This window comes from Achroia grisella, unplaced genomic scaffold (assembly GCF_030625045.1).
Source record: "Achroia grisella isolate CSIRO2021 unplaced genomic scaffold, CSIRO_AGI_Agris_v1 utg487, whole genome shotgun sequence".
Lineage (NCBI taxonomy): Eukaryota > Metazoa > Arthropoda > Insecta > Lepidoptera > Pyralidae > Achroia > Achroia grisella.
The window spans coordinates 3384378-3412159 of record NW_026712891.1 but is presented as its reverse complement, the minus strand read 5'-3'; the positions used below and the strand labels follow the sequence as shown (position 1 = coordinate 3412159).

Here is a 27782-nt window from a genome sequence, read left to right as displayed (position 1 = left end):
AAACAAACTGCATTTGTAACTGTAGTGTTCATTCAAGCAGTGTCGCGATCATTGCTAGCAAGATCAGACACCAACAACACTGCCAGCAAATATACTGTCATAAGCAATTTTGCTTACCAAACTAATAATTTCAAATGAAACGATAGTGAATAGATTAAACACAGTGGCGACGCGTTCGCCCCGTACGAAAACGTTCAAATGTAGCTGAATCGTTATTTCGATATTAGTACATATTTGTACAAAATGGTCAACGGAAATTATGTGCTGTATGGTGACAGACCGGTCTCTGAATCGGAGATCGTAGATGATCACGTACATTCAAGAACTGTTGAACGTAAAACCAGGCGTAAGCCCAACAGGAATGCTAATGATCTCCATATTTCTCTAAACGCCAAACCATTAGATAACGAGACTGATTCAATTAAATATGAGAAGAGGATTAAAGAACCGAAGCTACTCCGTTACGTTCCCACTACAGATGTTGAAGAAAATTATGTATCCGAAAAATTCGAAACGTATGACCTGAAACCAGCCAAAGAAGAACGCCCCAGGCGGTATGCTTTTACAAAAAAACCTAAAAATCCAGCGGATGGATCTATTAATTATGCATATTCAAGATCAAGTAGTAGTTGCAGTTCTCCTAACGGCAATTTGCCGACGATATCAGAACATGGTGAACAATACGGCACATACAGAGTTCGTTCAGTACCAAGCCAAGAAACCAATGAAATCATTACAAACTATGAAAATAAACTTGATAAATATTTCTCTAAGCCGAAAGAAGTAAAGAAATTTGCTGCAAAGGTAAGATACAGTGTAAGTTGATTACCTTATTCTATATTATTTAAAATAACTTAAACAAAAACTGTAAAGTTAATAAAAAACTGTTGTGGCTGTGTTTATCAAAATAAAGTCGATGAATATTCTGTATATATATAGGTACTGATACAATTAAAATTATATTAAATTAATAACTCAATTAACACTAAAATGGATTAGATTTTTTATCAAATGCATACATCATAAATATTTAACATTTATGTTGATTTGTAGTCTTCGTTTTATGTGAATATTTAATAGGTAAATTTAAACATTTTATATAACTAATTTCAAATAAAGTGCTTTCTTATTATTGTAGGTATCAATTCAATTAACTTGCATAAAGGTATTAACTCAATAGCAATTAAATAAATAGGTATATGCAAACAGCACATGGGCGCAATTTATTTTGTGAGATATATCTCACGAAACAAATTGTGTCACATAACTTTAGTCTATTATTCCTTAGTTACAATTATAATGGGTCCAAACGTTGTTTAGTTCTAAATGTAGAAACATACATGTAAATAATGGTGCATGTTGTAGGGTTGGGTTGCAGGGTACTTTATAAATGAAATTATGATAGTAATATGTGACCAGTGCGAAACTAGGACATATAGATTGATTAACCATACATGTTACATTTAAGTTACAGTTATGTTCCGCGTTGTTGAAATAGTCCACACCTCGGGTTAATTAAATACAAGACATGACAGAATTTACATTCATGTTGAATTTGAAAATAATTACCCTGATATCGAAAGACATAGATGTAATATAAATTGAGTTTGGATACAATCTCTGTCTACTTTAAACATTGTAATTTAAATAAGTTGCAAAATAGTGCGGTGACCACTCTAATAAAATATCTTTTAGATTTCATAAGAAAGAGTATTCGTCAGAAATAATTATAGGTTCACGCTATAGTAATCAAGGTAACTAGGTAGAATACAAATTTAATCCAGATTTATTTTTAAAATTCTTGTTACTTACAGTAAGAGATACTATAAACAAAATAAAACCATAATTAACAATATAATATATTGATATAGGGACTACTTATTGAATACCGAGAAGTGGTTTAGTACAATGTGAAATTAAGGTTTACGACTGAATTCGGTTACACACAAAATATTGCTACGTTATGTAATATTGCGATTTAGTTGCTATTAACGATGTAGTTAAATACTGACTAATCGTTCAACCACTTCTTGTTTGTAATTGTAATATTACGATGTTCATAATTAATGTATAATAGGTACTTGTAAATTAAATATTCTGCATTTCTTTTAATTAGATTGAATTTCATTGAAACAAACTGGCTGGTCCGGCTGCTCATAGCTTTCTTTTACAGTACGATCTCGTCTATAATACTGGTAAGAACTAAAAGAATGTAAGAAATTAATAAACTGGTCTGTTTACATCCTACCTTTAAATTTTTTTTTAATTATAAAAATTAACATATTTTTCGCCTCCCTATGCATCTGTTATTTAGCAAATCGACGATAGATATAGCGTACCTCACTGACCTCTTATTTATATGAGTATAATAGCTGAGGCCGGCCTGTATATTTTTAACTATTTTCCTGCAGTATCCTAAGAATATATATTCTCATAAACTGAGACAATTTTCATTAGAATAGAATAGAATAGAATAGAAAATCATTTATTCAAATAAACTTACATTGAAGCACTTTTGAATAGTCATAACATTTTTTTTTTTTTAATCTACCGCTCATTCGGAATGCTGTTTCATCACAAGAAGAACAAGCAAGAAACTTGTGTGTTGCTCTTTTAAATAATTTATTCTTACTTACAATTTAAGTTTAAGTGTGTGAATACAAACCACCGATTAGCACTAATTCAATTAAATACTTAAAAAGAAAAAAATATTGAATACATAACCAACTGGTTAAACAATTAATAAGAGGAAATCAGTCATAGTGATTAGAGCAGACCAGTCCCTACAAGACAGTCCCTACATTGATAACTGTTATGTATTTTAATTAACATACCTACTCGTATTTTATGTATACTTTTCTTATAGTTATATCTTGTTTAAAGAATATATTTATCGTTTTCAGATGATATCAGAGATTCATAGGTTGTAATAAGCATTGTCTATTGTTTCAGGGATCTCATCCCGACAGTCTCTACAGAGTACCTGTGGATAGTGGTACGGGAGCAAGCAAAATGAACCGCGCCTTCCGTGTGCTGAGATGGCCAGTCGCCCTCATCGTCGTGTGCGTCGCTTTAGCTGTCTTCGTCTACTTTCTTATGCCTGGTAAGTATTATTTGGCTATATGCTCGTTAATGATACAAATCGTCTCCAACATTATAATTAGTGTTTGGTATTTTAAATAAATACTCTGAAATATGTAAATATTTATTTTGAAAACTTTGAACGTGCAATTAATTGGAACCAACCGTAATATTTGACTAGTACTTAATTGTTAATTTTCATTTTTCACTTTTGGTGAAGAATACAAGTAATCGGGCGTGACACAAAAAAAAATATGGTGTATATAAATAAGGCATATTATATTGCACTAGCCGTGATAACGAGAACATGTGCGATGACAATATTGGTAGGTGCCAGCGGTACTAATATCTAATAACCTATTAAGACATTAGGTCTTTTAATTAATTGTTTTGTTATCTTTGCAAAATAATTATACAGAGACAGAATTAATAGGTAAAAATAAAATACTTATTTATTTTAAATCCGAAATATTTTATCTGAACAATTTCATATTAATTATTATAGTTAATAGAATATAGATGAAAATAAATTATAACATTAGCCAATTGTGTTAATTTTGTAATTAAAGTTGGTTGATTTAGTAAATAATTGTTCTTATTATTTTTGCATGTATTCGGTATAGCAAACTTATGCGTGGGAATAAGTTTGGGATAATTTTGTTCTCACTATATTGCATTCAAAGCATTAAGATTCTAAACTGACGAAATAAAAATACTTGATCTCTATCGAACATAAATCACATCATACCCATTGTGTAATTTAAAACGAAATACTAAGTTTTTATTAGAACTAAACATTCAATTTAATACCTAATTTATATGTCTGGTGACCTTATCTTCCATTAGGTTGCCCAAGTATTTCTCATGCAAGCTTAATAATAACAAAAGTGGATATTGAAATGACATTGGTAATGTATACTTAAGTAGATTATATCTGTATATCTGACATGATAAGTAGTAGTACTATACTTACGTACAATTGCATATCCGAAATGCTGTTATTAGTTAAAAGACTAATCTTTATATCTAACGTGTCATATTTAAACCCGTGAAAAGTGTTTGTTTATGTAATGCTTATCATAGCAATCAGTATTGAGGGTTATTTTTTACAGCTTCTCTACCTTTCTATTGATACCTTTCACCACTTTTCCTAATTCCGACCTATTGTCATTCGAGTTCTTTTTACCTTTCTTAAAGTGATTGTAATCGTTTATTTTTGATATATTACATGGCATGTTGTTTAAATTACACAATACTATACACTGATTTTATAAATTCTAACACCTCTACTAGATTACTTACATTTGAAGCAAAGTTTTCACATTTTCTCTGTTGTTGTTTCTTCATTGTCAAATAGTTCTAGTGCCAAGTTTTTAGGTAGGTTAGGGTTTTCTAAGGTTAAGTTGTACCTAAGCACGTGTTGGTCTTTAATAGTCTTATAAATTCATACATGGGTTTGTAGTATCCTCTGTACTCGATCCCATTTTGTGGAGCCGTAAAAACTATCTGAGGTAAGCCGTATTAGAATGGTTCGAAAAAAAAATTATTATTATAGTTTTACCTGAATATAGAAAATCATGAATGTCTAGTTTTATTTTCATTTACTTTGTATTATTTTCTCTTAGTTATTAAATATTATATTGACAGCCTGATTTAAAAAGACTATTTCTTTTTTCTAGCACACGATATCATATGTAACATAAGTACGATAATGATAAGGAATTACTGTCTATATAGGTCTGTTGCATCATACATAATAACTAACCAATTAATATTTCAATTATACATATCCATAAGTGTAAGTTAACATCAGAGAGCTACTTATGTCAAAGTTCACTCACACGATCTGTCTGAGCAGATCGTTTCGAAAGTTCTTATTATTATAGTATAAAATATATTATTTATGCTCTGATGATGAGGTAGGTAGTTACAGATGGTAGTTGGGATATGATATGATGATGTTTATGTTGGAAGACCAATCGACTAGTGTTGCAACTTTAGTGGTTGTTCCACTAAAATTCGTAAATTTAACCCTTGTTTTGGTGGGCGAAATAAGTTTCGTACGTTTTAATGGGATTGACAATCCAACAAATATTGTGAATTAAAAAAAACAGGATAAATTATTCTTTGGAAAATATTAGTGACTACGTAAGTGACTTACATAATGTATTTAGCCATTAAAATATATATAGAAATATTATTAACTTTTTAATACTTTTTGTTCTCTTTTTTATTGTAAGAAAAAATGTTTTAGTGTTTTATGGTTAAGTGATTGTTATTGTGCTTTCATTATTATACTCGTAGTCTCAAATATTAGTGCTACTTTGGTAGTTTTAAAAGTTCCATTCACTGGGCTTGCTCAAACATTGTTGGCAACACTGCAGCCGACGATGGCACGCGCGGTGTCAAAGGTGAATCTTGTACGTAACACCTATAAAAAGTGAAGTGGAACACATGAATGCTGACAAGCAATACATTACAAATCGAAACTTTAAACGTAACCATCTGCTTGTATATTTCATCGGCTCTCAACACCAAGACACGCAACGTCTTGATAATATATCCCCAAGACTCATTTTATTTGTATCGTTTCTTATCAGCCTATAGAATAAGTCATATTTTATTGTAGACTTGTACACATTCATCAATTGTTTATTAAACTTTTATAATATTTTTTGTAAAATAATTTAACAAAATTTTCGATAACAATATTTAGAGAGTAAGCTCTTATACGACGGTCAATAGGAATCAGTGAAGATGTGGCTGTGATATTGCGACGACACCAAATAATTAAAGAAAGGCTAAATGATGATATGATGAATAATATAACAATATTATGTAGAGAAAAATTTATATATAAACAACATAAATAATCTATATACTGACTAATACTAATATACTAACAACCGCAATTCGTGATGGGGTCATTCAGCTAAAAGCCAACATAAAAAGAAAGAACAGGCATTATGAACCTTCAAAACTGGTTTTTTATGTCAATGATATTAATTGCACAATAATGTAAATAGATTTATAGTGATTTATAATAGAGGAAATTTTAAGAAAATAGGTAAGAAAAATTTAATTTAATCATTATATAACAGTTAATGTAGTAGGTAATGTTTTGATTGTAGATCGTATGTAAACGAGTTATGTATAACCGAAACATTGACAAAAACTTAGTGTAGGTACAGTACATAGATATGTAAATTTATTTTTTTCTCATATTAACTCATTCAATACAGTTGTATGCATCCATTATCTTGTTTAACCAGTAACGATCACCTAGTTATTTAATTCTTAAATATGTAATAATGATAGGTCTTCAAATATAATAAGAAATAATTCATAATTAGGCCAAATTTGCATATTGAAAGTGTATAAAGTAAATTACAAGCACTTAATATTCAGTAATTGATGTTGTAAACGAAATCCTGTGGAGGTCATAAAATACTTTAAAGCGATTACAATAATACGCGCGCAAATCTGTTAATGCATACATTATCCTTTCTCGAAACTTTTGATATCTTCATAAATATTCAGCCACTTTCACATGTTACACGCAAAGGGATTTTTATTATCATATTTTATAGCTCGATACAGAATCGTATGTGGTAATACATTTGTGGAGCATTTTGGTTTCGCGGACAATATGATCTGAAAATCTGATTGTGACCGGATGCAATATTGCCCTCATGTCTCTTTTAGTCGATTGAAGTTGTATTTTTTATTTGCAAAGAATTCGTAAAAAAATGAAAGTTGGCCGGCCTGCTCACACTATTGTGTCTTTGTATACTCACGCCAACTATGCACCTTATGTGCATTTTTGTACTACATATACGGTTGATGACCTCACAAAACTTTCTCATGACTATTTTTAGCTTGCTATAAATATCTGATCTCAATTCATATTTTCATATGATTCAACAAATGGAGATTATGTATAATTTGTTACGAAATTAATAAGTACGGATTTTTTTTCGAATATGTCTTACATATATACATACGTAGGAAGACAGGGTACCTATATCTACTTGTTTCAACTACAAAAATCGAGGTTTTGAATTCGATTAAAATAGTATAAATAAATATTTTTATGTATTTTACGCGATATCTTCGTACATTAGCATTTGTGTCATTTCAAACTGAGTCCAATTTGATATAGTGCAACTCTTATTTTTTGAGAACTTAAAAATGTGTAGTATATAATATAATAACCGTAGTAAGCAAATGTCAATACTAACTGCAGTAGGCGATTAATCGGCATACCGTATTATATAGCTAATATAACTGTAGAACATTTAAGTGGTATCATAGTAACTAGACATAGGTACATATATACTTGCATGAAGTCGTTTATCTGTAAATTGCATGACTAATAACGCGAAATCCATTTAATTGGGTCTTGCGGCGATATCGGTTTATTAAATTGCTTGTCATGTATGCAGGATACATAGGTGCATTTGAACGAGGCACTTAAATTATGTAACGACCAATTAACATTAATTAGTGTACGAGCAGGATATCTGTCAGAGAATTTTAACTAAATAACACACGTTCAATAACATTACTAAGGAATTGTACAACAGAATCTTATACATGCAGCTGGCGACATTGAGGAATGAAAACAAGAAAAGAACAAAGGAAAAATTGATAAAAGTACATACGTTTCGGATATAGAACCTACTCCTTTTTTGAAGTGGGTTAAAAACATCGGAATTAGTGTTAGAAAACAAACTTTTTTAATGTAATTTGGCACAAATATACAGCTAATCAGCACTAGGGCTTAATTTACTCGTGAACTATGTAATTTTGAACAGTGTTCAATAGGTTATTCGAGAGTAAAACGCCACGAAAGTATATAAAGTTGTTATAAGCTATAGCCAATATATATTGATAATAATAATAACTTAATTCACACAATGTCTTCTACGTAATCCCAATGTATCACTAAAATTATTACAATATACCTATATGGGATATGCATATCTATTTATATTATGTGTGGATAACTGGATACATTTCACATTTCTAATGATTTTTTTATTTAAGTTTTCACACAAACCGCTTCTATAAACCGGAACCATTAAAAACTGAAGTAAAAAGACTCAATCTAAACACGCACATTCCTAATTTGTTAGATTGAATAGCTACGCTACAATAATATAGCACCTAGTAGGTAGAGTCATGAGCACTTATGCGCCTTATGACAAGAACAATTTATATTTATAGTAATATCATAGTAACATGCAAAATAATTTGGATTTGTGATAATGTCATTGTGGCAAAGCACTGTGCCATACATTTTCACAAATATAAGTAATTTACATATTAGTTTACGTATTCTTGCTTTTCACTGTATTTAGTTAATAACAGCTAATAATGTTAAACTATAACTTTTTTAATTTGACGGTGGCATTATTTACAATTACTTACCTTATGCCTATTACCGGTATGGAAGTTTGAATTTACCCGTAATAATGGCGTTTGCAATAATTTCGAAATATCGGTAACCCAAAATTACCGGTAAAATAAGTTCATTATTTATTATTTTTTGTTAATACAAACAATATTGTATGAGACAGGATGATATTTTACTATGACCATGCACAGTTACAGATAATATATTAGGTAGATGATATAGGTACCTAATATATATAATAGAAATATAAAAATAACAAATATTATTTAATCTTTTATAATAACATATTCTAAAAGATTACTCTTGTACCTTAGATATATAGATTATATATAGATTATACTACTGATTACAAGAAGTAATCAATAGTATAATCTATACTAATATTAAGAAGGGGTAAAGTTTGTGAGGTCAATCTCGATTGATTGACCTCACAAACTTTATCAAAAGGTTTATCAAGGACGTTTATAGACTAAATAACGCTTGGACTAATAGAAGCCGAGCTTCAATGAAAAATGTTGCAAAAAATGGGGGAAAATATGACGCAGTTAAAGTTGCGCGTATCAGCTAGCCATAAATATTGTCATTAGACACTATTATGTATAGGTAAGTACCTACTTATCTAACTACATGTTATTGTGATGTACCTAACATACTATAACAAAGGATTAATGGACCTCTATATTGAGGTGACCGCAAAGAAGCGGGCACGCTTGACATCTTGAACCCCGCTTTCACTGATCATGCATCTTATCACTTTCAAGAATAGGTGTACGAAGAATAAACACCTACTCACTCCTGAGTTACGACATTATTATACAATTTAATCAAGAGGCTCGAAATGACTACAAGTGTTTCATAGGCAAATATTATAACATATCTGTTGCATGCTTTTATGACATAACTTTCGCATTTTTTGACATGAATGGCAAACGATCTGATGACTAAATTGGTGAAAAGTAACCTGTACCTATCTACATGAAAAACCCTACGTATATCAACATAGCAAACTAGAATTTACAACTACAACAATAAATTTCACAGTATTTTTGTACAGATATACCTACATATGTCGGTATTATAGAATATCTTTGTCAAAGCAGAAGAAACTTTAGTGAATCGTTTTTCAATCGCTCATCCTCGGGTTTTCAATTCACTTATTTTAATTTTACGTAATCAAATAATTATAAATTTACAGATTCCATGGATTCAGACGTGAACACGATCAATGGGACCTACTGGGAACCAGTCGTAGGAGAGGCGGTAAAGGAAAGTAATTCAGTAAAATCTGAACATAAACCTCCAGAACCAATTCATACTCCGAAGAAGAAAGAAAACGCAGGAAAGCATGGTATTTATATTAATAGAATCCATCCATATGACTTATCCCACTATTATTGCGCTATATTCCATAGAGCCAGCGTTAAGGTCTCCACAGTATCCTAGATTTTTTATTCACTTATCGAAAGGTAAGCTATTATGTCTATGTTCAACTAATGTGATCAATGATAACCTATTGGGTTTATACAAAGGAGGGCTATAATCTTTATTGTCCTTTTGCACTTTATAGCAAACACGTATTCAAGTCACAGAGTGTTGCACGCGGTATATATGTAGTTTTGTGATTACCTTTAGTATTTTTTTACGAGATGCTTATGCGGACTTTCTTACTGTGAAGGATAATTCGACCGTGCTAGGTAAAATATAACTTGACGAATTCAGTTGTATACCTACATACTTGTAACTTAGTAATTGTACCCTGAGAGGACAAAATATGCCCCTCTTACTTTACTTTTGTGGTTAACCTAAATGTGTTTTTAATCGTAATGTTGTCTAGTGCATTCACAAAAATTTTACTCAAGCCTATGATTTTTTAATCGTCACTCTGGTCTGTTAGTGCTAAAATGCTTTATAATGTAGTTTTGCAAGACAAAACGAAAGACACAATTTTATATTTAACCTTTGAGTGGCTTTGTGCAAAATTTTATTAGATGCTGATCATTGATTAATTAATTATAGACAAAATTAGTTATAATGTTAAAAATGGTAGTCTCCATATAACACGAATCCATAAGAACACTTATGTACTCCTAATACATAGATATTTATATAACATTGTGAAGTATTTTTAATTGTTAAACAATTTGTGTACTTTGTACATTGCACCGAATATGTAAAATACAACCCTTATCTCCTTTGGATAAATAGTGTACACTTCTCCGATAATTCTTGAAAACAAAACTTGTACATATCCTAATAATATGACCTCTACGACTGTAAAGTCAACGTCAGATATAGTTAAAATAATCATTGTAATAGTTCTTGGAATAATAATTATCATATGTTCATTTCGATATTTACTCGATCTTGATTATATTAGATCGATTATATGTTGTATTTAAAATTTGAAATATTAGTATGATGATTAAAAATATTTTTCTTGTTTGTACTTTCAAAATTTCGTTTGACTAGCCCTTTCTCATACCTACTTAGATAAAACAGCGTATTGAACTGTAGTTATAATGTGCTTAATCTTCGAATTTCCATATTTGAATTTTAAGTCAATAGAAAGTTTTGATAAAAATTAGAAACTTCTCAAATCAACAACGTACAGTTAATTTTAAATAAATATGTTATAAGATAGTTTAGTTTTGCACCACCTATTCACAAACTTGTACTCACAAACCTAGTAATGGATAGCGCGTAGAAAATACTTTATGTGTGTTTCGCAGCTCTTACAAAAGTTCAATATAATGTATCTCGTAAAAATATTAATATATTTACTTTTTGTTTACCAGCACTTACCTTCATATATACACCCTTAACGAAATTTGTCTAAACACGATAATTACAGGTACAAAACCATCAGAAATCGATTTCTACGATGCAGAAAATAATAATAGCGATTTAACACCTAATATAGATACAAACACGACGCCAGTTCCGACAAGGAAATTACCTATTCCTCCAGTATTTCCTAGTCATATAACACCGGAGGTACAGTACGGCAATGAAAGGGCCGACACCGAGAAACTAAGGACGTCTAAATTATTAGAAGAATCAAATAAACTACCAGAGGATTCTACTCTTAAACCCCATATTACACAGAAACCTGAGAAACCTTTGGCTATTTATTTTAAAGAAGGAACTGCAGTTAGTAGCGCTAACACAGAAACTATATTTAAAGCAGAGACTATTAATGATTTCTCGAATTATGGAGAAAAATATTCTACAAGGACTATTGAATCACCAGTAAAACCTTACGTGCCTTTTAATAAAGAACCAATTATTGTGAGCGTACCAGAACAGGTTGAAAAACAAGTAAATGTTCAACAAGAATATACTAGAAAACCTGAAATCCCGATAGAAGTTCAAGAGTTTTATAGCCGACAACCAACAAATTTAGACGTCAATTTCACATCAGGTCATTCTAAACTTTTTGGTATCTCCATTGAAGATGCAGAAAAAATGAAATCCACTACACAGAGCTCCCTTTACAATACCAGAGTTTCACCCACACTCCCAACATGGCGAGATAAAGACGACGCTACTACAAAAAAGTATCCAGTAAATATCAACGCCGATGGTAAGCTAGATCATTGTTATTTATTCCACGGGAAGCATGCGGTTTTTGAGGTCAGTTTTTGTTGTCTAAACTAATCACTTACATTCATCAAAGGATTTACACCGGTTGCACTTGTATCACTTTAATTACGCACAGCCTTCAATAAATGTTATATTTGTATTTTATTAATTACAATAACATTTATATACATTAGATACCTGCTATGTTATTATAATTGATTGGTTAATATTATTACAAAATAATTATATATTTATTAATTGTGCTTGAAGCCCTGATCTCATATAAGGTGTTAAACGTGACGGTGATCGTGGCCGCACTATCGCTGGTCATGAGCAGTTCCTTGCTACAATTTTAATATTAACCAATCATTATTTAACAGCAAGAAGACATCTCCAATAAACTACTCAATTGAAAGTAATGACATTGTTTTCAGTACAATGTCGTTCTACTCGCCTGGCGTTGTGTCGCGGTGTGCTGCCCTACGACTTAGCTGGAGCTGCTTTAAGTTTTAAAGGAGTGGATATATCGACACTGATACCTCAGATTGAGTATTTGGTAGCTACGAATTGTAGTGACCGTGTGAGGCAATTCACATGTGCCTTACTTGAGCCCGAGTGTAACCCGCCACCATATCCCGCAAAGATGCCTTGCTACAATCTTTGTAAAGGTTAGTGCGAATAACATATAAGCATAAGCATAACAAATATAAGCATAACAGCCGATTATCGTACTACTGGAATATGTTTCTGGTAATAAAGATTTTTACTGACTATGACATCGAACTTTTTGGTTTTCGAAACTCTGGCATTTAAGTCACCTCTTAAGATTTCTTTAAATAAAAAGATATCACAAATATATAGTAAGTGCACAATGAGTTACTCAAATATAATAAAATACAGTTTGTCTATAGCTACTAGTACAAGCTGCTAGCTATTCAGATTAATATTATAATGTAAATGAGAAAGTGTGTCCTGTCTATCTAACTATTTCTTACCTTTTTACTAATGAAATAACGTGAAGATAGATATAAAACTATCTTTTGTCTCAAAAAACATACGAACTCTTAACCCACGACGGGTTAATTAATATTTCCTAAAAAGTAAAATTTACATAATTTTCAGCAATTGTTGACAATTGTGATGGACAAATCCCCGGTGATTTGGTAGCCGCATTTAACTGCAACCAGTATTCAACGAACAACTGCGTAGCTGCAAAAACCCCTTGCTTTCCTCGTGAGTTCAGCTGCGGAGATGGTACATGCGTGCCAAGAGATTGGATCTGTGATGGAACTGCAGACTGCCCTTCTGGAGAAGACGAATCCACTTGTGTATTGTGTGACGCCAATGAATTCCGGTAAATGATATAATGTTACAAATGATTGATTTATCTGGAGAGCTATAAACTGATGGAAAAGATGGAAGGGAAATGATAGGACTGAAAATTATAGTAAAAAAGATAAAAAACTAATATGCTTTACCAGGTTACATTACAAGTTAGGCTACATTTCGACTGTCGCACCAGAGGTCGTTGAACCGTTGAAGTCGTTGTAAAAGTATCACTTGATACTGGATTCGACCGTTGTCACAGAACTAATCTACCGCACAGAACTAATCTTTCGCATTAAATTTGATATTTTATACCTAGATATTTCTAACATCGGAGAACTAGAAGTAAATCACTAGATACATACAATTTAAGCTAATTTTTATAACAATACAATTTTTACCTTGCAGTGACTTGGTAGGATGTAGGAAGTACGATATTTCTTTTTTCTATTGCAGTGTTATTATCGAATTCTAATTTTATTAAATAAATATATTTCAGCTGTCGTTCGGGAGGCTGTATTCTGAAACGTTGGTTATGTGATGGTTATGCGGACTGTCCGGATGGTGAAGATGAATCGGAAGACTTGTGCGAGTCGCGTTCAGGGCGAGCGGAGCAGGGTGAGGAGTCAGCAGGATCTGCGCCAGCACCAGCTGTTCACAGACCTTACAGATTACCTCCTCAAGGCAGCGCATATTTACATAGAACAGGTAACAATACAGAACAAAATTACTATTATACCATATAGATACAAAAAGCATGACGTTAATAAGTGGCTAAAATGTCCTAAATGGTTATCAGATTTGATTTGATTTGAAAAATGTTTTTTATGGTTATTCTAGAATTTATTTGGATTAATAGACTTTGTTTTGTGTTATTTATTACTACTTATTTAATTTTCTGTACACTGACTATTTAATAGACGTGTCAATTTGAATATACAGTGAAAAGAAAATAAAATTAATACTGCCCATTTAGTAGGTTGACAATTTATTATACCATGGATAACCATGACCGATATGGGATCATGAGCGGTCTGTTGTACAATTATGCTGTCTATCTTTCTAACCCTTTCGACACAACCATACATGCATGTTTAACAGAAAAAGATTTAATTATGAAAATTTACATCTAGTATAGGTAAATATGATAGGCAAATATTTTTAGAGTATGCAACAGGAGTCTTGAAAATGCATAAGTAATAACTATTTATGTATAATTAGGGTATTACGGGTAAAAATACAATGGAACACATGTACAGGATAATTAAAAAGAAAAAAATAGGCCGAAAGTATGTCGCCACAAAGGAAGCGGTAAATATTACTATAAATAAAAAAAAACCATACATGCAAAAATCATTAGAATATTAAAATAGGTAGATAATAACATCTCCCGTTTCAGGTACAGTTTCGATACTATTTTTGTTATTTTTATTAACTTGTATATACCTACATACATACTGTACATGTAGTAATATTAGATTGTCGTGTTATAGGTGAAAATGACAGCAGCAAGGAATTGCTCATCACCAGCGATAGTACCAATGCCCTGAAAAGGAACTTCACTCGACGGCCATCACCGTCACGTCTAACACCATATACAAGACCAGGGCTCCGAGCACCATCGATAAACAAACCAGTTGATGAAAACGAAACTCCACCAGTACCAAGAAAATTTCCCAATTCCGAAAAATCTAATATTGTAGATAAACGAAAATCTAAATCTGAAGTAGAACTAGAATCAGGTGAAGATGTGAATGTCGATGATATTTTTGCAGAGTTTGATAAGGAGCCGAAATTTCCTAACAAAAAGTTAATTAATAAGACACCATTCAACATGCAGAGAGGATCTCTCCGTGGTGCTCCACCTCCGCCAGTAGAGGAGCATGCGATGATGTCACATGTTGATAAGTCGAACAATAAGTTCGAAAGGGTCATCAATGATGATGCAATGTTGAACGTTAGTATTATTTCTTTCGACTTTTTTTTAAATATTTAACTAGAATGACAAATGATCTGTGGACCCACCTGATAATATGCGGTAACCGTCACCTATATAGATATATGAACAGCACCACGGCATCGCATCATCGTATGATGTCTGTGATAGCGCTAATGCATTGTCATTCCAGATGATTAAGATGTCATGACACTTATACTATAATTTGTCTATCTGTACAATAATCAATAACCCATTAACGACTCTATTTTATGAAACTTACAAATTTACTAAAATTATCATATATATTTGCACAGGATGAAGCTCAAGACAATGCAGCACCAACTATACCTAAAATGAGACCCACGCGCCTTGATAAATCGATTAACAAGTTGGAAAGAGTAATAAATGGAGCTGCAATGTTGAAGGTAAAAAAAACTCCTTGTTATTTTAATAGACACAGCTCTGTTCGTATATTCCATTGTGGTTGACGAAACTTGATTGTTCAATCGATTAAATTCAAACATTATAAAAAACTTTCAAATTTGTGTGTGAATGTTACAAAAAATGACTAAAGTATTGAGATTTGGGAATGATTAATAGTCAAAATTATTTGGTAAATTCAAAGCGAATTTACATAAAATTGTATGAAAATAACGTTTCTATTACGTTATTTTATAGGAGTAGTAAATTTTGTAGTAAATTTTGTAAGCCATGTAAGTAAATTATTAACACACTGCTGGGGTCTTCCTTTCTCACCTTCATATTTCTCTATCTCTCTTAGGCTTGGTCAGCCCTGTCAGTCTTTACACAAAAGCAATACAAATTGTCGACACACTTACGGTCTATAATGGTACTTCAAATAGTAGGAGTTCTTTGAGTACAATATTTTGTAGCATTAGATATTAATTCCGATGTGTTGATTAATCCTACTTTAGGAAATTATTAAAGTGAGCAAATATACTCATAGAGCAGAGGTCTGTTCTATGTACTTATAAACCATAATCAATACAATATTTGTTTTGAAATGCCAATGGTAAAAGAGATAGATTTTTAATTTGTGTCCCTGTCTATGTGTTGTTAAAGAATGGGCCTATTATAATGTGTTCGTTTTGTTTCGAAAGCAGAGGTAATCGGGATAGTTCTTAGTCACAAATGATTAGTATTTTTTAAATACTGGAAATTAATTACAGTTTTATAATTATATATAAAACTGTTTCTTTGCAGAAAGCACAAGAAGAAAAGGACGAGTCGGTTGAAAGGAACAGTACCGTCACTAAAAGTGATGAAGAAGAGTTTACAGGAGGGAATCCGGGCTCGATGAGTGCACACGCGTCGCCCTGCCCCAGCGGGGAATTGCGTTGCGTCGACGGCAGGTGCATCACTCTCGCGCAGCTGTGTGACGGTACCATCGACTGTTCAGACCACGCCGATGAAGACAACTGTTACACGTGACCACCTCGACCACACGTGACGACGCATCGTCATTTCAGGTCTCATTTTTTGTAAGTATATGGCGTTTAGAAATCTACTAAAATGAAAATACATTTTGTTAAAACTGATCATCGGACGCTAAACACGACAATTTTTTGACAAACAAACAATAACGAGTTTTTGTATAGACTTATTACCTTGGTTTATGAAAAAACTGTAAATGCGTTTTATGCTATTTTAAGAAAAAAATGTTTATGTACGGAATTTTTATTTTATAGAGGATAAATATAGAGTCCTTCATTGAAAAATAGAAGCTACTTGTATAATAAACTATTGAAAACTATTTACGTAATATTTTTAAACACCTTATCTTTGTAATCAATTTATATTAGACTGCTAGCCTAACCACTTTATGAGACTTAAAGCGAATATTTATTATTATATTTTCATATAGGAAGTTAATTCAGTGCTGCCAATTAAATATGTCGTATAATTCGTTTTAAGTCGTATGGTTGACACTCCATAACTCCATAACTATGCCAATATGTACAGAAAATTATCAATTACTTTTCTCTTTGCTTTTAGTATTAGTTATACATAAAAAAATAATACTTAAAAGACAATTTATTTCATTTGTGTGAGTTATATTCGAAAGTATATTTAAGAAAATGGTAATCAAATAAAACGTAGCTATTTCAATTTTTAACACTTCTTAGATATGTAAACTGGTCGTATAAAATGCAATGCGACGAATACCTAATAAAAATATTAGATTTAGTTGAATATTATGCATTAATTAATTAGGTGCCTATCAATATATTCGCTGTGATAAAGCAATGCATATTTTTTTAAAGAGTACATTATACCTGCTATTATGAAGTCTTATAAATTTTAGATCTAAGCAATTGCCGTCCTTGTCGTACCTGTTATTATGTCTACAGACGATCAAAATTGTACCTATTTAATATAAACATTATAGAAAGAGCGAAGTAGTAGTAGACACTAAGGTGTCGTCATGAAATAATTATTTCAATTTGGATGAAATTATTGTTATATAATTTTTTAAAGGAAAGGGAGTAGTTATTCCAGAAATGTATAACACAGTTAAATGGTTTTCTAGTAATATGTACTACCCTTAATGTAATCAATTATGTATTTTTTTTATAAAATATTATCATTTGTGCCTTAATATCTAACTTTAAAATTTGTTTTAGTTTTAAAGATCACTTTTAGTATACTTCCTATAATATTGTTATTCAATCTCACCTGCATTGATTGTAGTCTCTAAATTGTACCTGTACAGAAAAAATATATATCTGCTTTTGAATATTTAAAAAGAAATGGTCAATCTGTTCATCGGTTCATCTATTATAGCTCTATTTTATATGTTAAAACATAATAGCATCCATTTAGAATTTGGTTTACGACTGCAAATGTGAGGTCCACCTTTCCAGTGTATTTTTTAATAATAAATGTAATTAGAAATGTCATAAAATTATCATAAATTTCACTTTGCAACACGCATTTGTAAATATACAGCATATTAAATTATTTTTAGAAGTAACAGTAGGAACGATAGTGTATAATTAAAAAACGTAACCTTATCATGTTATAGGTATTGTATTCTAGAACAAAAAAGAGTGTAATGTCACAGGTAATAATATGTACAACATCAGTACTATGTCACAGTAGTACTCTTGACATTTTTTACGTATTATTTGTTATTCTAACAAGGTATAAACATCAGTCTATGTCGCAGTGGCATTGTTGAATTTTTTTACGAATTGTTATTAACAAGGTATATAAGTAATTACATATTGTTGCTGTTGACTCTACCTATAGGTATGCTATACCTACTAAAAATCATAGTGGATGCTTAACCCTATTTAATTTTTATTTTTATAATAATTAAATAATATGTTATGAACAAAACAACAATTTATTAACTACTAAATTTTTCGGATAATCCTGCGTGTTATCCTGTCATTTGATAAATGAAATTTATTTACTTAAATCTATTATAAATAAATGTTTCAAATAGTTTTGTTGTATTGTACTTACATTTCAATGAGGAAGCAATTCCCAATTAACTGTTTTCTATTTTTTACAGCGTATATTATACATATTATTTTTGCCAATTCTGCACTGAATTCGATGATTATTTTGTAATCTAATGGATCATTATTTAATTTTATAGAAAGTTTGAAAGGTTGGAAATATATTTAACATCCATTTAGAAATATTAAATCATATTCAGGTACTAAATATTTACTGTCACACATTTTCAGAACAATGCTATATATATACAGTAAGCATATTATATTACGTTAACGTGAAATTTCCAAAGTAAGGTCATAATAATACTATAGTGCCTATATTATAAGTAAAAATTAATTATCATTGTTAATGTTACTTTAATATTGATTGTATAGAGGTGTATGGTCAACCTTATACAAATCGTAGCATGAAGAAGAATATTACCACACATAAGACACTATTTGTCACAGTAACATTACTGACAACTCTGATTATTTCTACACATTTCCAATAAAATGTAAATGTGACAAAGTACAGAATTATTTATATAACATTACAGAACCAAAATATTACAAAATATTGTTATATTGCATACTTAATAGGTACTCAGTTTATATAATTTTTATGCCTTAAAAGTAATAATTTGCTTACATGCTTTGCTGCCAACACTATTGATCACTCTGTCACATAATATATTTATGAAGCCGACTGTACTTGGTGATCATTATGTTTTGATATAACATTTGTAAAAAAATTGTACGGTCATATATAATGTTATTTAAATTTAAGTACCTACTGTTAAGTCTCTGTAGTAGTAAGTTATCGTTTTTTATATGAATAAACAATATGCCATGTTAGTCTTTTTGTCTTTGATATTTTACTATATGATTTTACTATGATAATTATACTATGATATTTTACTCCAACAAATTTTTATGAAGCATTTAAAATAACAAAATACATTAGGTATAGGATATTCTGGTACGTCATGGTACCCCGATGACGTGTCTCTTCTAAGGTCTGATATATTTAACTTCTGTAGGTTGGCTGGAACGGAATTGTTAGTAATGTGTGCTACTAACACTATCACTATTGCTAGCAATGTGCCATGTCAGGTTGACCTCCTCGTGTTTCCCCCTGGAAAGCATCGTGAATCTTTTTCCTAGCAGAAATACGTAATATATGTATTTATATGGAGGTCAATTTAGATGTTAGACACAAGAATGATACATTTTGTGATATTATAGACGATCTTTCTTTTTATGAGAGCATCGAGGAGTAGTGGTATTACTAATCATGATTCGTGGACGTCAGTATAAATTAGGCTTCATCCAAAATATATCATACTTACATTAGGTACTGACTGATACTCCGGTGAAGTAAACTCCGATATCACACCAAAAATTTATCCGAGAGACGATGGTAGGATTTAAATAGGTATACCGAAGGAAATGCACTCATGTCTACAGTTGCATTCATCAAAACATCGACAATTGTAAATACCTTTGACTATCCCATCTGGAATAATAGTCATGTGTAGGTGTTTCACCTTTTTTGGTTTTGGTCAGATTGTAACTCATGACTTTAGATGTAATTCAAACTAGTTAACCACTAGGCTAAGACGCTCTCATTGTCTTCCTTTTTAAATTCAATAATATCTGCACCACCTCTTTTTATACGTAATATATTATTAATTTCATGGTATTTTTTTATTTTATTCGGTTTTCATTATTTCTTTCTAAGAACAATTGCCTTAGATTACGGTAGTTCCAATATTCCCACGAATAACTCTCGTAAAAATCCCGTTTTATCTTACGTTTAATGATTATTTATGTGAATTTCACGCTCTGTGATCTGTATTTGAATCGATGACTCACAGCTAGATTTGTCGAAATGGCGTCTCAAAATATACGAGTAACAAGACTCGTGCAAAATAAACTGCATGACTACAGCAGTGGGTCGAATTTCGTATACCACATTAGACCTTATCTTTTAAAGGATGATAATGGAATGGTGCACCCGCCTGCGCTAACGGTTTACGCTGGCGGGGCACCAGTGGAGGATGATAAGACGAACATGAAGTCAGATCAGTTAGCCCAACGTGACAAATTCACCGGGAATGTATCAGGATGGTTTCCAGGGGGAACCGCGTGGAGGTCGATCTGACATGGTACATTGCTAGCAATGGGTTCATTAGTCCACATTACTAACAATCCCATTCCCCCCCATTAGACCTTATCGTCTTACTGTTACTTAATACATTTTTTGTTTTTTTAATTCATAGTCTGTGATGGCTTACCTCATCGCTGGCTACCGTTCGGATTTGCGCAAACATTCATAGCAGGCATTACGCACATTCCGTCTAAATACGAATAGGTATATGCTTGTGTTCCATTGATCGTTCCGAAGAATTCTTCGAAGAAGGCAATAAATGAAAAAATTTAATATACCTATGGGTACAATCTTTCAATACTTACTTAATAAAACCTCAAGGGTGTTGATTACTTATTTGGACCCAAAATTTATACCACATAAGTAGAGTTGTTCTCAATTGAAGTAGCTAGCCGAACTATACGGTAGGGATAGTAATCCACATAAGACGTGCACAAGAGGCCGAACGCTCCTATTCGAATTTGAATAGAAGATAATGATTATATACTCTGCTATAAAATTAATAAAACAAACAATTTGGTATAATCGGGTAATTATCAAAGTTTTTATCAAACATGGGTAAGAAAAGTAACAAATTTTAATATAAATTATTAGGTAATAAAAACATACTCAATACTTTATGATAGTCACCGTTTTTTTAGTAATAGAATGCAAAAGGATATTTCCTGCATAATGTACCAGAAGGCTACATTGCTCAATAAAAATAATAAGTAGGTATCAGGTATCAGTGTCATCGACCGCTACTCAGTGCTGGTAGAAAGTGGAGCGAGCTATAAGTATTTACCTGCACTTTTAGTAAGGAGGGAGGGAATTGTTAGTAAAGGAAATTTGTGACCTAATTGCTAGTAGTTTTCCATGCCAAGTTGACTTCGAGTGACTCCACCTATCCCTGGAAACTATCGTGGTTAATTACTAGTAAATTTGTTACGATGAGCTGAGATAATGCTTTGCAGCTAGACTTTGGAACTGAATCCAAGTTGTCATTGTCTTTATGGCATGGCATGGGAACTTATTCATCTTGAAACTCCCAACGATCTCAATAAATTACACAGTGGATACCATTGTGACTAGCACTCTACAATTGTGTACAAATTTTAAACAATATTACCTATACATATGCATATCTTCAAACCAATAGAATATGTTCCTCTCGAAAATAGTTGAAAAATGGGCTATACCATGGAGTTATTGCTGTATTGATCACTAAACTAAAACAATAAAATAAATTAAGTAAAAGCATAAAACAAATACATTGCTTTTAAATGACGAAAAACAAAACAATTTTTTTAATATCAACATTATTTTATTACAGATAATATTATACTTTCAGTATATAAAGTTATACTTTGGACATTTTTGTAACTTGATATACTTACTTAACGATAAAAATATATGATGTGGGTATTATGTCTAATTGAAATCAATGTTACATAACAAAGACGCCTCATTATGATGCGAATATGATGTTACCCATATATTTATGTATGTGAGTGTACAATATACAAGAGACTTAATTCAATTATACAATCAAATCACGTTATTGAATTAATGTCATGTACATTAATTCATTAGACGATTCGACGCCTACTTTGAGTTGTCACAGGTATACAATAACTGCGCAAAAAATAATTCTGTAGGTACTTAATGAATTTTTATGCATTGTTCGCTTAAAAGGAGTGTGTCCAATAAAATTACGATGTTACCTACATCGTAATTTTATTAGACACTCCTTCAGAACTCACACCAGTACTATAGCAATACTTTCAATCGTAGTTTTGCCGTAAATATTTACGTTCCGCTCTACTACGCTTAATTTAATATTACTGTAAATATAAAGGTATCGTTTTCGTTATTCTAAAAATTCTTAATAATTCCAATTTAAAACACATTACACATTTTTTCATATTTTTATACTGGTTTGAATTGTTCATGCGAATGAAATATTGATAATCTTTTTTGGTACAAATCAAGTTATTTAGTTACTTATAATTCTAAAACACAATTATTTAATAAAATTCGACTAGTGTGAACCGTTGATATTAGTTGTCTTATCTTATGCACAAAATTTCAATTAGTTTAATTGTTGTTGTAGAATATTTTCACGTATTCTGTCTTAGGCTATGGTGACTATTTATCATCATTTTTTTATACTACGATGGTCGGTCCATCCGGTGCCACCATCGTAGTATAAAAAAAAGAGGGGACGAGGGACATGCAAACATAAGTTCTGCTCAATGATAATGATAATGAGACAATTCAAAACAATCCCATGTTTTCATATATGAATCATGCAATATTAGACAATATGTATTTTTTATTATACTTTTAATTGCTCATCATCAACATTTAGAATTTTCTGATTTTGAAAAGTATTTAATGCGAAGTTAATGTATGCAATAATATATTTATGTGTACGAAACTCAGTAGAAAATAATTCTATTTATTAAATAATTATTTGGACTAAATATTTTTTTATCGAGAAACGAGCTGACCCCGTAAACGTTGTTTTGCCACATACATTAAATCGCTATTAAAAACAGGGTTCATGGTAGCAGTGCAAAAATGTGTATATTTTAATGCTGAATCATGAAAACTTCAAAATGATTTTTTTAATAAAATATATACCTGGTTCCTACCTTTATGATTGAGGGGTAAGAAAAATAGATGTTGGTCGATTCTCAGACCTACCCGTATAATCTTATCATACAAATTTTCATAATAATCGGTAAAGCCATTTCGGAGGATTTACCAAATTCCGTCACACGAGAATTTTATATATTAGATAATGCAAATATTCTAAGAATTCAATTTGAATGTGTAGCCCTTAACCCTCTACTTCCATACTTTGGTTTGGTATGTCATCTGGCTGTTCAATAACCTCCTCCCCTTCTACATTTACGTCTAGATCGGGATGAATCGTACCCGTTTCAAGCTCAGACTCTTGTACAGAATGCATTAGCACTCTTTTAACAGTGTTTGCATTATCATATGTTCCATACTCAGCTTGCCACAGTATTGTTGTTATTAACTGCTGTAAATTACTACGGGTTCGTGATACCTTTAATTTTCTTAATTTATTCGCAACATATTCCCCAAATACAGAACACTCATCTCTGTAAATTGTATTCTCTATAACTACCGGTGATTTCTCATAATTTACCGGTCGGGAGGGCAATCTTCTCGGTGGTGTTTGTACTTCCCTCTTTATTTTTCTATACAATACTTTTTTAGATGTTGGGGTGTATGTAGTTTGGTATTGGTCGTCTACCAACCACTCCTCATCTGAGCCTTCGTGCAACTGTCTTACCAGGTTGAATGTAGCCTCTGTGTCTTCGTTGTCTCTATTATCATTATCAACATCTGATAACACGTCTATCTGCAATTGGAAAAGAATATTGTGTTAATATGTGTCTATAATATGGTAGTTATTTCTGATTACCTAGATAAACCTACTGGCTAATATTATAAATGCGAAAGTGTGTTTGTATGTTACCTCTTTATGTCGTTTGTTAAAAATGCAGAATTGGGTACTAAAAATATAAAAGTTGTCAGAAAAATATCAACCAATGCCAAAAACTACTAATATTATATTGCGGTATATTAGCAATGGGAGTCCCCATTGTGATTGTGATGAGTGACCCCATTTCTCGCAATGTACCATGTCAAGTTTGCCTCCACGCGGTCTCCCCTGGAATTGGCAACATTAGGATAACTGACCTGACTCAGCCTCCACTGGTGTCCCGACAGCGCAAACCGTTAGCGCAGGTGCATACATTGTTATATTATCATCCATTAAAAAAAACTTATATAGTATTTATTAAATATTGGAGAATATTGTATGTTTACAAAACATATTACCTATCTAGTGTAGATATATCGAAATGTCGATGGAAATTTATGCAGTGCAGAACATCATTTTTATAATCGATCACAATCGATTGGTGATCGATGAAGTACCTATCTATTTAAATTATTTGACTAATACCACAGATAATAGAATAAAGAAACAAATTAGTTTGTCAAGTTTCTATCAATGCCCATTATAACCTAAACAGAAGTTCTTTATACCCTTTGTATTTCAATTTTCGGTATCCGTTCTCTTGTGTTTCTTGTATTATCAACTGATACTGAATAACGTACGTTTTTATCTTTGTAGGACCTTGTTGAATAAGATTTCCGTTTTGGAGATACCGCTGACTGATTAGATTCATCATCTTCTATCTGAAAATTACTGTCATCCAAACTGCCGTTTAATGCCAATTCCCACTGTAGCGGATGCTTGTTTTTCAAATGTACTCGTAAGTTTGTTGTATTACCGAAAAACTTATATTGAGTATCACATAGTTTACACAACACTGCAATGCATCTGTTTTCATTCTCAATGCGGTCGAAAAATTGCCACGCTATGGACGAGTACTTCTTCTTCATGCTGATTTAATAAATCTCACTCACTTTATAATCAATTTGCCGCCAAAATTATTATCTAATAAACGATTAAACATGAACGCATATCGAGTCAAATGTGCCTATCACGAGTTGAATGTATTCAACAAAATGGCGATCGGATCGAATGAATTCGAGTGGAGTTTGTTTAGCTCGACAAGTTGCGCTGCGCTGCTTCACTCGATAAGGCAATGACATCGATCCGATATGTAGTAAGTACTACGTACATGTGGTAAAATGCAATACCATCTTTACGCCGTCTACATACGGTTGAAATTACATGAAATAGGTGTTTTAATAAAATTGTTATCTGTGTTATATAGCTGTCTCTTTCTTACATATCCATGCATCAATTTGTCCATCTTTTTCTCTGCTACCTTCCTAGCGTTAGTTAAAATGTCATCCATGTCACAGAAGTTTACAGAACAGAAACTGTGATTAATCCAATAAAAGTAATAGAATTGCGGGATAAATATAATACATACGACAGGGTTTCATTTCACATTACCCTTCTTTTGGTCCGGGCTTTGTTCTCTTTAACTTTGTGTATCTTAAACTGGTGAAATAAGGAAAAAATTGTATGAAATAGTTGTATAATCTTTACATAGTAAAACAAATCGCCCCCGTCTGTCTGTTCGCTTATATCTTTTAAACTACGCAATGGATATTAATGCAGTTTTCAGCAATATATAGTGATTCAGGAGGACGGTTTATATATAGGTACATATAATACATGTCCAACCGTGCTAATTTGGGGCGGGTAGCTAGGATATTATATTTTGAAAGCTACAGCCCTACAAATTCAAACTTGACCTCTACTCAGTATTTATATTCAGGCTTTAAAAAAAAATTTTAAACAATAACGTTTTACTAATTATATTGTATAACACATACATACATATGTATAAATAAAATTGCGAGTGTCTGTTTGTAATATTGAAATAACCATTTTTTACTACATGCATATGAATATAAATACGGTACATACACTAATACATTTTTTTTTTACAATTTTTGTCTATCTGTTTGTTCCGGCTAATCTCTGAAATGGCTGGACCGATTATGACGGGACTTTTTTTGGCAGATAGCTGATGTAATAAAGAGTAACTTAGGCTACTTTTATTTTAGAAAAAATATTTTATTTAAAAAAAGAGTTAGTTTCCACGCGAAGTCGCGGGCACAGCCAGTTTTAAATAAAGCAGATACCTCCTTAGTTGTTTTGAGTCAACTGATAACACTATTTTTTTAATTATTTAAATAAAAGAAATATTTTCTAGCAAGTCGTATACAATTTTGGAATATCTAAATAAATAGACACATAATTTAATTAGACAATTTAGACAAATAATTGAAACAATGATTATTCAACTGGCACAACAACCTTTTTAAATATCTGTACATCTATACATCGATGCTCGATGCATATACCTAAATAAAATTGGAGTGTCTATTTGTAATATTGAAATAACCGTTTTTTACTACATGCATATATATATATATATATATAAATATGTAAATATACCAAAAAACCACTTTTTAAAATTTTGGTCTGTCTGTCTGTCGGTCTGTTTATTCCGGCTAATCTCTGAAATAGCTGGACCGATTTTGACAGCACTTTTTTTGGCAGGTAGCTGATGTAATAACTTAGGCTACTTTTATTTTAGAAAAATAAAGTTAAATTCCACGCGGACGAAGTCCTAGGTGCAGCTAGTTTAGTATAAGTATGTAATATTATATTATCTGTGGTATAAGTATGTAATATTATCTTGTCTCTGGTATAAGGGATGGTCGGGGAATATGTTTCACTATTTTTGTCATCCCTACGATATTACATGTATAAGCATAATAAATCAATAAATCATTTAATAATAAAGGTAATCCCAGGTCGATCGACGTAGTCTTCACAACACTTCATATGTCCACATTTCTTTGAGTATACTCGTAACTATTGCAATTCAACGTGGCCGAGGGTGGGTCTAGCGTAGTTTCTCCAATTAATTTGGTTTTTTATTAGTGTCATTACCGGATTATTCATAATTATTTAAACTGACACACAAAGTTGTTAAGTATCAGGCATAATTTTATCTCACGTCGTAGTATGTTTATTATTTCCGTTTCCGGCTGATAATAGAATATTTTGAGTGCCTAAAATCATGCGAAATAGGTATAAGATATACCTTTTCTGTTTATCTACAGTAGATTAATTATATCTTATTCGTTCGAAGCTATATAATTAGGTTACTATTTTTTTTTATTTGAAAACGATCACAGTTTAAAAACGTGATACGATTAATCATTTAGATTTACAGCCACTACATAAAGCAGGTAAGATAAAACACTAGTAGACAACAT

The 27782-nt window shown here is 31.6% G+C and overlaps 2 protein-coding genes across 4 annotated transcripts in view; one reads left to right on the top strand and one right to left on the bottom strand.

The window, feature by feature from the left end:
* LOC131845868 (uncharacterized) overlaps nucleotides 1-17263 on the top strand; it is an 88768-nt gene extending 71505 nt beyond the window's left edge. The window contains exons 1-10 of one of the 2 annotated variants that reach the window (XM_059195011.1): nucleotides 244-804; nucleotides 2953-3103; nucleotides 9696-9848; nucleotides 11352-12083; nucleotides 12517-12750; nucleotides 13205-13436; nucleotides 13908-14116; nucleotides 14902-15365; nucleotides 15662-15772; nucleotides 16572-17263. In XM_059195011.1, coding sequence (XP_059050994.1) covers nucleotides 244-804; nucleotides 2953-3103; nucleotides 9696-9848; nucleotides 11352-12083; nucleotides 12517-12750; nucleotides 13205-13436; nucleotides 13908-14116; nucleotides 14902-15365; nucleotides 15662-15772; nucleotides 16572-16799 — 3075 coding nt within the window. In that variant the 3' untranslated portion in view covers nucleotides 16800-17263. Of the gene's footprint in view, nucleotides 1-243; nucleotides 805-2952; nucleotides 3104-9695; nucleotides 9849-11351; nucleotides 12084-12516; nucleotides 12751-13204; nucleotides 13437-13907; nucleotides 14117-14901; nucleotides 15366-15661; nucleotides 15773-16571 lie in introns of those variants that run through there. The other variant, XM_059195012.1, reaches the window with a different exon arrangement.
* Nucleotides 17264-23237: 5974 nt separating this feature from the next.
* LOC131845911 (uncharacterized) lies at nucleotides 23238-25597 on the bottom strand. 2 transcript variants are annotated; one of them, XM_059195066.1, is made up of 2 exons: nucleotides 25056-25597; nucleotides 23238-24363 (listed from the first exon to the last, which is right to left on the bottom strand). In XM_059195066.1, exons 1-2 carry the CDS (start codon nucleotides 25413-25415, stop codon nucleotides 23812-23814), a joined length of 912 nt encoding a protein of 303 aa, XP_059051049.1. In that variant the 5' UTR covers nucleotides 25416-25597; the 3' UTR covers nucleotides 23238-23811. The 2 variants fall into 2 exon arrangements, with proteins under 2 accessions (XP_059051049.1, XP_059051050.1); XM_059195067.1 differs by having other exon boundaries at nucleotides 25128-25595.
* Nucleotides 25598-27782: the final 2185 nt, after the last annotated feature.

Coding starts and splice junctions, on each gene's coding strand:
- LOC131845911 (XM_059195066.1), bottom strand. CDS start 25,415: ATGAAGAAGAAGTACTCGTCCATAGCGTGGCAATTTTTCGACCGCATT. Junction 24,364..25,055: donor CGAAAATTGAAATACAAAGG/GTATAAAGAACT, acceptor TTCCAATTGCAG/ATAGACGTGTTATCAGATGT.